The following is an 11422-nucleotide window of genomic DNA, read 5'->3' on the forward strand; positions in this document are numbered from 1 at the left end:
CGGGATTAGATGAAGAGCATTCATGCATTGTTACTAATAATGTGAAATTTGGCTGCTTGATTATTTGTCACTTAATTTAATTATATCAATTTATAGTAAAAAGGTTTATGTCCCTACTGAGCTGTGGTTTTGCTCACCCCCTAATAGATTTTGCAGGTACCGAACCTGAAATCTAGAGCTTGTGATGATTTTTGGCATGTCTATAGAATGTAACATAGCTTGTGGTTGAATAATGAGCTACTCTTTAAGTGAACTCTCGAGTAGTTCTAACTTGTAAAATAATGTAAAATTTTTATGGTTTCAAACGTTATCGTTTCCGCGTTTCTGCTGAATATTTTTGTGAAATATCTATTTTATTTATTTAAATGTCTTCTTCACATTTTAGTTAGAGTTTTTATTAAATTCTATAATTAAGGTGTGAATCACGTCGTAACCCAAGGTTTGTAAATCCGAGGGTTGGGGTGTGACACACTAAGTCTCCTATCATGCCTGATCACGGAAGTGAGAAGTCTAGATGACAAGCTTCTTCTTGTGGACATAGATTTGTTGGAGAGTAAGCTCTATTTCTCTTTGAGAAATACATCCATATTATTGTCTTTGAGAGGTGAGAGAGAGTGTCTGTGAGAGAGGAAGAACTTGGAACCCTAAATGAAAACTGAAATTGAAAGAAAGCGACAAATTTATACAATAAATTTTTAAACCACAGCGGTCATTACACACAAACCGCCGTTAATTTTAAAATCAACGTCGGTTATTATTTAATATACGTTGTATATCATAAAAATCCACATCGGTATATTACAAAAAAACGACGTCAAATCCTTGTACCATGACGCGAGATATTAATTTATCGACTTTTATTTTGGAGTTTACTACGACGGTACCTACAACACTACTGTCGTATTTATTTACCACGTCCTAAGTTCAAATTATCGTCGTAGTTTTTTATTTATACGTCGTCATTCTCTGTAAACCGCCATCTTATTTTTATGAAACGGTTTGTGTATATATTCAACTTTTCGTCTACCTGACTTACACATGCACTGTTTCCAAACCCGATAAAAAATTTCAATCTCCGAGAGAAAACTTTTCGTCTTTTTTCCTTGTCGAGAGAACTGTCAGTGTATCTCATCGTCTTCTGCGTCTTCATCGTCTTCTCTGAACTTAAACACCAAACTCCGAGAGGAAGCTTTCATTGCACGCTAAAGGTAAGCTTTCATTTCTCACTATTTTTGTTGCTGTTTTGCATGCTCATACGGTTTTTGTTTTGAAAATATTTTTACCTTTTTTCTGGCCAAAATCAATTTATTTCTTTCCAAGTTTGATAAAATATACAGACAAGAGGGAAAGTTTCCAAATTTGAACACAACTACTTCAACTAAATAAGACGACGGTAGCTTCTTATTTACGTGGTTAAATAGGTAGACCACGAAGGTTCATCAATCACCCTAGCGTCGTCTGAAAATTGATCTAAGTTTTTTTTAAAATGACTGTCGTTTTTTTTATTTTCTTGTTTGATTGCAAGTTTGATTTCTCTGAACCATGGTTTTTGTTCTTCCTAATTTGATAAAATACAAAGAAAAAGAAAGTAGGGTTTGGGATCTTATATAGACGACGGTATCTTATTATTCGCGTCGTGTGAATGTTAATACCACGACGTTATACTAAGATACCGTCGTCTATATAAGATTCCAAAACCTTCTTTCTTTGTCTTTGTATTTTATCAAATTAGGAAAAACAAAACCATGGTTCGAGAAATCAAACCTGCAATCAAACTTTCACAGACAAAGAAAGAAGGGTTTGGAATCTTATATAGACGACAGTATCTTATTATTCACGTCGTGTTAATTTCAATACCACGACGTTATATTAATATTAACGTCGTTTGAATTTAAATATCACGACGGAGTGTAAATATTGCCGTAATAACTTCTTATTACGTCTTCTTTCATATGGTTTCGTCGTTGTTTAAGTACCATCGTTTTAAACATTTATTATGTCTGATGTTATGTTATTGCATCGTGTAAAATCTTATCATACGTCGTGTTTTATGAATAACCGTCGTTTGTGTTCTTAATTTTTTCCTGAAATATTTTCACTTGCAGGTTTGATTTGTCTGTAACCATGGTTTCTCAAGACCAAAGTAAGGACTCTGGCTCGAAAAAAAATGGAGGTATGGAGCTTGGAATGGTAACTCCTCAAGACAAGTCCTTGAAGAAGATGAAGTTTGTTTCATCTGCTGAGACAGAACTAGCCAGCACGACAACAATTTCTGAGGATTCAAAGTCAGGTCGAGATATGAGCACAATGCCTCGTGTTGTGAAGAGAAAATTTCAGAAAATCAAGCCAATTGTTGAGTACAATAAAAGGGGGAAAGGATGTGGCCCTGCACATACTAAGATGCAGTCTTACATTGGTGTGTTGGCATGCTCCAGAGTCCCACTTGTGGACAAGAAATGGGCTGAAATCCCTAAGGATATAAAGGAGAAGATTTGGGAAGCCGTTGACATGGCTTTTGTGGTAGGTCAAGGGGGCAAGAACCTGGTGTTATCTTCTGCTGCCAAGAAATGGAAGGATTTCAAGTCTATACTAACGAGACATTATATCCTTTCATACATCAAGGAGAGGGAGAAATTAAGCCAATCCCCTGAACTATATAAATTCATAAAGAAAGCAGAATGGGATGCCTTTGTGGCTTCAAGGTTATCTCAAGAATTTGTGTCTGTGCATTCTCAACATTCAAAGATTAGGGAGAAACTTGAGTACAATCGTCGATTGTCTCGAAAAGGATATGTTGGTTTGGAGGATCAATTAGAGGAAACCATGCCTAGGGTAGAAATTGATCGATCTACCTTATGGAAGAAAGCTAGACAAGACAAAGATGGTAACATCCCTGATCCAAAAGTGGCAGAGAAAGCAAAATTAATTGTAAGCCTACTCACTCTATTTTAAATTTTTATTAAACTCTGTATTGCCCTGATAATTCTTATTACGTCTTATGTTATATTTACCGTCGTGTGAACACTACTACAAAAATTGAAATAGATGACGGGAAAACAGCGTCGTCTTTTTCTTTTTCAAACCGTCGTTAAATCGACAGTCATCTTTTTGAATGTCAAACTACGACATAATTAACCGTCGTCTTTACATTAATAGACGATGGTTATTTCATAAAAACCGTCGTCTTTACATTAATAGACGACGGTTATTTCATAAAAACCGTTGTCTATTTCAGAAAACCGTCGTCTATTACATTAATAGACAACGGTTATTTCAGAAAAACCGTCATCTATTACATGTAATAGACGACAGTTTTTAAAAGAACCGTCGTCTATTAATGTAATAGACTACGGTTTTTCTGAAATAGACGACGGTTTTACAGTTTAGTTTTTTTTTTTCTTGTTTCCTATGGTATCAGAAATATATACTCAAATATGTTATTACCCACGGAATACATATATATACTAAAAAATTGGTTCTTTCATAAATAGAATATCAAGAGTACAATAGAACAAAATAAAATCTAAAAAATGAAAGCTGCAAGCTACAAGCCTAATTACAATAATACACCAAAATTCCTATACCTAATTATCCTTCAAGTCCAGTTCTCCATATGTATATAGAACTACATTCATCATCACCACTTTTCCTATGCATTTCTTCAACTTTTACCACTAGGAGTAGCTTCGTTAGATCCACTTCCATGGCCTAGGAATCTGCTCAACAAGCCAAAATAATGTAATAGTGAGATATTAGAACCTTTAGAAAAAATAATAAACAGGAGCATACCCATGTAAACATAACCTTGGTTTAATTACAGTTTATTTCATTTCCATTCTGAGTTTGCAAACATGGATTAGACAATTTCAAGCAAGCAAGAACCATATAACAAGCTTTGACAAAAAAAAAAACATATAACAAGCAAAACATAGAGCACACTGGAGTATGATAATTACCCGTCGGGCTAGTTTTGCAGGATCAACAAGTTGAGCATGACCACCTGCAAATCATAATAAAATAAAAAAGAAAGCAGAAATGTTTTACGGACAACAGAAAGTAATGTTGAAAAGACATTACCACCTGAAGATACATCCACTTTAACCTTAGGTGTCTCTTGTCTAGAATCTACAGCTGTAAAATTTATCTTTATACAGACAATCCAAAACGCAAACAATCAGCAGCAAGCAACAAATGGATGACATTTTTGCAGCAGTAGCACACAAGATTTATCAGGGATGGTTAAAAAATCAAGAAGAAACATAACAGACGTACTAACCTTATCCGTAATTGAAGTCTTTACCCCATTGACTTTCCATGAAGCTGACAAATTGTTTTTTCTGAAGAAATCAAGGCTCAAAGGCCCCATGTCATTCGTGTTGGCTGCAATTACATCAATGACCTAAATGTTGATCCAATCAGTGTACTGGTTAGAAAGAAAACTCAACAAAATATAAAAATTGCCAGCACTTATATGAATGACATATAGATACCACCTTTAGCATGAACCGATTGGATCAACATGGAAAGTTTCCTGGAAAGACACCACCTTTGGCATGAACCGCATCAAGAATCGGTTTCCATGCTTCCACTTGCATTTAATCTCAAGTGTACCACTGATACAATTAATTTTCAGTAATGAGATTGATATATATAATTAAAGTTTAAAGAGAATTCATCAATGGAATGTTGGGAACTAGAGAGTGATGATGTTCTCTTTCTACAAAATATTTAGCAATTGTAGCTTCAGTAAAGTATTCATCTTGCAAAGCAGATAGAAATTCGATAATAAAAGGAGGGAGAGATCTCAAGTCAATGACTAGTAGGTAGAAAGAAGAAATTAAACCTCAATTAAGCACTAGTCTCATCTCCAATTCCACATTATGATTTATAAACATTTATAACCAATACTACAGTGTTAAAGCATACAGTACACACCGTAATTTCCGAACATTGGACTCCATCATTGGTTAATTACATCTAAGTAGACAGAACCAGATATGCAATTACTCTATGATTGGTTAATTACATCTAAGTAGACATAACCAGATTTGCAATTACTCGGGAAAGTGTTGGTCCGTCGTAAATCTCGCGGCCTGGTGCTCGGGCCGAGGATGTGCGTCAACACGTGACATCCTCCTTTTGGATGCGGTGTGGTTGTGCGCGGGCGTGTCAGCACGGTCTATCGGGCTTCAAGATGGTGATGGGGTTTGGGTAGAAGATGTTCAAATGATGCGCCTGTTTCTGGTTCGACTTCTAATCAAACGATTGTGGCTGAGAGAGGAACTGGTCTCGGCCGTCAGGTACACGGCCTAAGCTACAAGGCCGTTTAGTGGTGGTGTTGGTGGTGGGTTTTAGGCGGCGCTCCGGCGCGTTGCTCGGGGAGCGACGGTCGTATGATATGTGGGGTGAATGAGGCGATAACAGGAATGGTGCTCCGGCACCTTGAAAATCAAGGGTCGTATGATATATTGATGAATGGATTTTCTTTACAATCTACCACTACTCCTAGGAAAGCATGTAAAGTATTGAAAGTGCATTACAGGAAAAAATAAGTTGCTCCGTGGGAGGCTTTTGGTTTGGTGTTTGAACCTGGTCTTGAGCTTAGTATTTATAGGAGGAGTCCTGGAGGGCCAATCGAGGCTGAAAAAAGATCTGCCTGATGGCTTGAAAATATCTGCATGATGGAGTCTGATCGGGGCAAGTGGGTAGTCAAATCGGCATTTGGGATCGTGAAGCATGGTGGTGTGACCCCCATAAATCTCGGCAAATCTCGGCCACCACCCTGATCGTGGGCTCTGCACTCTTGGCCGTGGGAACGCATTTAATGTTCTGGTCCAGTGGTTGGTGATCGACCTCAAGCTGTGAGAATGTATTGTGAGAATGTTTGCGCCTAACCACTCTGATTCCTGTTACCAAATCCTGACTTCAATCACTTCTCCTCTGCCCTCGTGCATTAAATGCTTCTTGCACCCGTGGTTTTTTGTGGCGGTCAGAGACACTACTTCATTAAATGGGGCGTGGGACCACGAGGCCACGTGGCGACTTGACCATAGTATCTTTGGCGAGAAGATCTTGCCTTCGTATTTTTCTTCTGTTTTCGAAAAGGCTAAATGTTTGGCGAAGCGTGGCGTTTCAGATCCATGAGCAGTGCCACGGCGAGAAGAGGTCCCTTCTGACGACCGTGATTTATTTAAGCACAAACAGAAAGACAAATCAGTCAGGTCATAGAAAATTAAAAACCAATAACCAATTACTCAAGTTCCAGCTGCTTACTACAAAAATAAGAAAGAAAGTACGTTATCAATTCCACAAACTTATTCAAATCATTTGATAATCAGCAGTATATCACACCATTCTAAGTAAACTTAATACTTGTGCCTTTATTTGACCCAATGTGCTGGATACCAGTAACAATTAGAACTCAAAATATCCTAGAGAAGATAATTCTACTCGGATGTAATGAGAGGTGATTTTGCTTTTTAAATTGCAGAATACTCACAATCATCAACATTTGGGTGGAAAATCTTGTTCATGAATCTCAACTCGGATTTTCCAAACTCCGCCTTCATAAAGACCTGCAACCACCGCATCACATAGAGTATATTATACCAAAACGTCTTTTAAACAATGTCTAAACGAAAGCCAATAGGCATTAGAGCCTCAGCCACTAAAAGACTAGCGGATAAAAAAGAAACATTCGTTTCCAAAACGCATTCATCTAAGAGCAAACTCAATTAACGTCTACCAAAAGACAAGGAAAGATGAAAAACTTTCCATTTATTGTCTCCACAATATAGTCACTCATCATCCTTAAAAACATTGAAAGAGACATTAAACATAGCTTTATATTGTACAAGAGAGAAAGGCAGCAACATGATTTAAAGTACTTGTACCAACAAGACAACTTTGGTATACCAAACGGGAGGAAAACCATAAAGCATGCATCTTTGTTTTTTTTTTCTTTTTTTAGTCATTAAAATCAGAAAATTTCAAAGGAATTAAGGAAAAAAAAAACAAATTTATAAATAAACCCAATCCTAGACATGTATTTATAAAAAAACCCAAGGATTTGGGTGTGTTTATAAATGTGTTTTGAGTGTGTGTAATGATGAGTTTTGGGTGTGTTTATATGTTTAAATAGTGCATCGATGTTCGGCTTTGGGGAGCTTCGAACGGAAATTTTCTCAACCATGGATCTTTCAAATTTATCTTCTCTGTTCCTCTGCCCTGCCTTGCCCTTTTGATAATGACCAAAATCAGCAACCCAATGACTGCAGCCGCACACATAACACAAAGGGAATACATATATATATATATATATATAGAGAGAGAGAGAGAGAGAGAGAGAGAGAGAGTTTGGCTACCCATGAGAATCTCGGAGTCTGAGAGCCATGGGAACCGAAGGATTCAAAATATCCTTGCTGCAAACAAAAAATCATGAAAATCTGCATCGGATTTTTAGACAACAAATTAGAAGAAGCCTAAGCTAACACCTAGAAAAGTAGATTCGTACCTTTTTGGCCCACGAGGAAGATCTAATCTAAAGCTTATGAAATGGAAGATGGGAATCCAGATGGGGGCTTAAAAATGGTCGCGATGAAGAAGGGTAGCTTCCATGGGCAGCGCGAGGGAGATGGCGAACGAGCAAGCTCGGTGACCTGAATGGCGCGACGGAGATGGTGACCAAGGCAAGTTCAATGGACGGCGCGAGGGAGATTTGCTTCATAGATGTGAGAAAGGGTTTTCTGAAAGGTCGTGATATAGTACAGTGTTTGAGAGAGCATGGGGTCTCTGAAAAGCTCCGCGCTTGCGAACTTAAACGTTCAATTCTGTTTAGCACCTCCTAAAAACGCGACGGTTCTAATAGGCTGTCGTCGTAATTTTAAAAATTAACCCAACGCATCAGTGTATTAGGTAACTTACCACGACGGTATTATAACACTCGTCGTCTTTTCAAAAATCACGACAGTTTTTATATAAACGGTCGTCTATTGGGTGTCGTAGTTTAACATAATTGTAGTAGTGGAATGATATTACTACGTCGATATGTTTTAAAAAATGTCGTTACAGGTCTGAATTTGGAATCGCTACTGTCTTTGTAATTATAGCATAAGATGTCGGTGTTTTATTTATTGCGTCGTTTGAATATATTGCTACGTCGAGAAGTTTTAAAAACGTCTTTACAGATTCTGAATTTGGAATTGCTACTCTGTTTTTTGTAATTATAGCATAAGACGTTGGTGGTTTATTTATTGAGTCGTTTGAAACAACTAACCACGTCATTCTTTAAGTAACGTCGTTATAAATATATTATAACGTCGATTTCTATGTTATTGCGTCGTGTGAAATTATATAATACGCCGTTTGTTTATAAATAACCGTCATGTGTTTTCTTGTACTGACTTTTTTATATTTCTTCGTTTTAGGATGAATTGCAAAAACAAGTCGCTGAAGGCGATCTCAGTGTATCTGGTAGTAATGATGTGTTGACCTTGGCTTTGGGTCCCGAGCATTGGAGAGTAAGAGGGGTAGGTGCTGGGATTTCCCTAGGCAATACTTCAATTTACCTAGACAACAGAGGGTAAAGTTTGCCGATCAATTGAAGGAAAGTGTAAGAATTGTCCTTCAAGAAGAGACTAAGAAAATGGAAGCTAGATCAAGGAAAGAGACTTTAAGGATGGAGGCTAGAACCAAGCAATTGGTAGAGGCTGAGAAGGAACATTTACTGAGTCAGCTTTCCCAACTCATCCCCAATTTTGATCCAAGCATGCTTAAACCAAAAACTAGCCCCTGTCAAAATCTAGGTCTAGAGCAAAGTCCCAAAAATCCAATGTCTGACAAAGCAAGCTGCTCTGGGGATGTGAGATCCCTAGATTTTGAGGATGATACTGCCAAAAATGGGGAAAAGCAGGAAGAAATGGTAATATATATAACTTTGAATTCTCTGTTTTTTAAAAGAGCTATTAGACGTCGTTATTATGAAGAAAATCGTCGTTTGAAATACATACCACGACGATTTTATTAATAAACCGTCGTTTGTATTTCAATACAACGTCGTATTTAGTTTACTTGTTTTACACGCCATTAGACGTCGTTATTTTTGGAAACTTTTGTGGTGATTTAGACAACGGTTTTAGTCCTTACCGACGTAATATATGAATCCCCACGATGTTTATTATTTACCATCGTTTAATAATTTTAAGACGTCCATAATTTTTACATACCGTCTTAAGTTATGCCTTACCACGACGTTTTGATTTAATTTTTTTACTTTCTGTACAATCTATCTTATATATATATATATATATTTCTTTTTTACTTAAAACAGAAATCTGGGGATTTAGAAAATCAAGATGAAGAGAAGAAAGAAGAAAAAAAGTTGAAGAGAATAAAGAATAAAAAAAGATGAAGAAAATAAAGAAGAAAAAAAAGATGAAGAGAAGAAAGAAGAAAAAGAAGATGAAGAGAAGAAAGAAAAAAAAGAAGATGAAGAAAAGCATGATGAAAAGGTATATTCTCATAACTTTGCCTTTTTTATTTGTTTTTCAAATTTTAGACGTCGATAGTTTCTTTAAACCGTCATTTGTTTTCAAATTACACGTCGTAATTTGTTTCCTATGACGTAATAAATTATTCAACACGACGGTGTTTTGTTACCGTCGTTTAAATTATTATCAGACGATGTCGTTTTCTTTAAACCGTCGTTTTTATTGAATTACCACGTCATTTTATTTTGCTTTATTTCTTTAAGCAGGGATTGAAGTAGCTCATTATTCAAAGGTGGAGGTGCCATCTTCCTTACAATCCCTTTGTCGTTATGTGGAAACCACACTATAGCCTCAGGAGAAGATCATGACCTTTACAATTGGGCAGGAGGTGTTTGGTGCAGATCGCGATACCTTCGTCTTGCTGAAGATATTACACAGATTAGCGGACATGGAAGAAATTGGGGCTACTGTGCTTGCAGTATATATGAGGTTTGTCCTTATCAAATATTTATTTCACACTCAAATTTGTGTTGAAAAAAAAAATCATTATAGCATAAGACGTCGGTGGTTTATTTATTGCGTCATTTGAAACTACTAACCACGTCATTAGTTATGTACCGTCGTTATAAATTAAGTTATGTACCGTCATTATAAATTAAGTATAACGTCGATTTCTATTTCATTTCGTCGTGTGAAATTGTATACTACGTCGTTTTTTATAAATAACCGTCGTGTGTTTTTTGTGCTGACTTTTTTATATATCTTTGTTTTATATATTTAGGTGCTTATATGATCATTTGAAAGTAGCAAATATGCTCAACATGGTTGGCTTTATCGACCTAGCTCAAGTTAGTGCCAACGCTGGGTCACTAACTGACAGATCATGAATTGTAGCGATCGACTTGAAGGCGGATGGTGAACAGATTTTCATGATGCCTTACAATCCAGGGTTAGTCTCCTTAACGGGATTTTGTTTGTATGATGCACTGCATATAAAACTGTTTAACTAATTTTGTGTCGTTTGAAACATCTAACCACGTCGATTCTTTATTTATTGAGTCGTTTGAAACTACTAACGATGTCGTTAGTTAATTACCGTCATGATAAATTTATAATGACGTCGATTGCTACATTATTTCATCGTGTGAAACTATGTAATACGTCGTTTTTATAAATAACAGTCGTTTGTTTTCTTGTGCTGAACTTTTTTTATATATCTTTGTTTTATATTAATTTTGTATAGCTGTCATTTGGTCTTGCTGAATGTGAGAACAAAGAAGGAAACCGTCTATTTTCTGGATCCTCTGCCCGGAAATCGTGTGGTTAATGAGGAGGCCAAAAAATGGTGAACAGTGTTATAAAAATTTATAATTCTCACATAGGCAGACAAGGCCGCAAAGCACCCATTTGGAAAACTCTACTAGGCACACGAAAGCAACCCAGCAGTGTCGAATGCGGGTATTATGTCATGCGCTTTCATGAGAGACATCATCATGGATCCTTCCCTGGAGTTTGAGAAGACCGTAAGAAGAAAATTTTCAGATACATTTTATGTGGTTTTTTGTATTATCAACGACGGTCCTTTAAAATTACCGTTGTTGAATTGATATACTATGTCAGTTATGAAAATAGTGTCATCTGTGATTCAATTTCTTTTTATTTATAAAGCTTAATAATCATTGTTTATGGATTGCGTTTGCCAAGGGAAAAGAGCAAGCGCGGACTAAAACAGACCATTGATGAAGTCAGGAATGAATGGGCAGAGTTTGTTTGCCTTCATGTGGACTAGAGGATTTTTAGAACACTTGATATTTTTATATAATGTACAAATTTTGTCTATAATATATAATGTACAAATTTTGTCTATAATATACATCCGTTTTTTCCCTGAAAATTTGTTGAGGTTTTCATAATTTAAAAAATAAATAAATTGC

At 36.4% G+C, this 11422-nt stretch overlaps 1 protein-coding gene across 3 annotated transcripts; it reads right to left on the minus strand.

Annotated features, from left to right (window-relative positions):
- Nucleotides 1-3472: 3472 nt before the first annotated feature.
- LOC148918981 (polygalacturonate 4-alpha-galacturonosyltransferase-like) lies at nucleotides 3473-7893 on the minus strand. Of its 3 annotated transcripts, XR_016124975.1 has the most exons (7): nucleotides 7514-7893; nucleotides 7365-7421; nucleotides 6500-6575; nucleotides 4494-4613; nucleotides 4277-4399; nucleotides 3957-4144; nucleotides 3473-3716 (listed from the first exon to the last, which is right to left on the minus strand). XR_016124975.1 is itself a non-coding variant. In XM_089047769.1 (5 exons), the coding sequence occupies exons 1-5, from the start codon at nucleotides 4500-4502 to the stop codon at nucleotides 3690-3692; spliced, it is 267 nt and encodes an 88-aa protein (XP_088903895.1). In that variant the 5' UTR covers nucleotides 4503-6019; the 3' UTR covers nucleotides 3473-3689. The 3 variants fall into 3 exon arrangements, 1 of the variants encoding a protein (XP_088903895.1); XR_016124976.1 differs by lacking the exons at nucleotides 6500-6575; nucleotides 7365-7421; nucleotides 7514-7893 and adding an exon at nucleotides 5590-6019; XM_089047769.1 differs by lacking the exons at nucleotides 6500-6575; nucleotides 7365-7421; nucleotides 7514-7893 and having other exon boundaries at nucleotides 3957-4000; nucleotides 4081-4144; nucleotides 4494-6019.
- Between the last annotated feature and the right edge of the window lie 3529 nt (nucleotides 7894-11422).

Source organism: Prunus mume, linkage group LG3, assembly GCF_029339155.1.
Source record: "Prunus mume cultivar Tortuosa linkage group LG3, ASM2933915v1, whole genome shotgun sequence".
In the NCBI taxonomy this organism is placed as follows: domain Eukaryota; kingdom Viridiplantae; phylum Streptophyta; class Magnoliopsida; order Rosales; family Rosaceae; genus Prunus; species Prunus mume.

Coding starts and splice junctions, on each gene's coding strand:
- LOC148918981 (XM_089047769.1), bottom strand. Junction 4,145..4,276: donor AGACTTCAATTACGGATAAG/GTTAGTACGTCT, acceptor GTCTGTATAAAG/ATAAATTTTACAGCTGTAGA. Junction 3,717..3,956: donor CTGCAAAACTAGCCCGACGG/GTAATTATCATA, acceptor CTTGTTGAGCAG/ATTCCTAGGCCATGGAAGTG.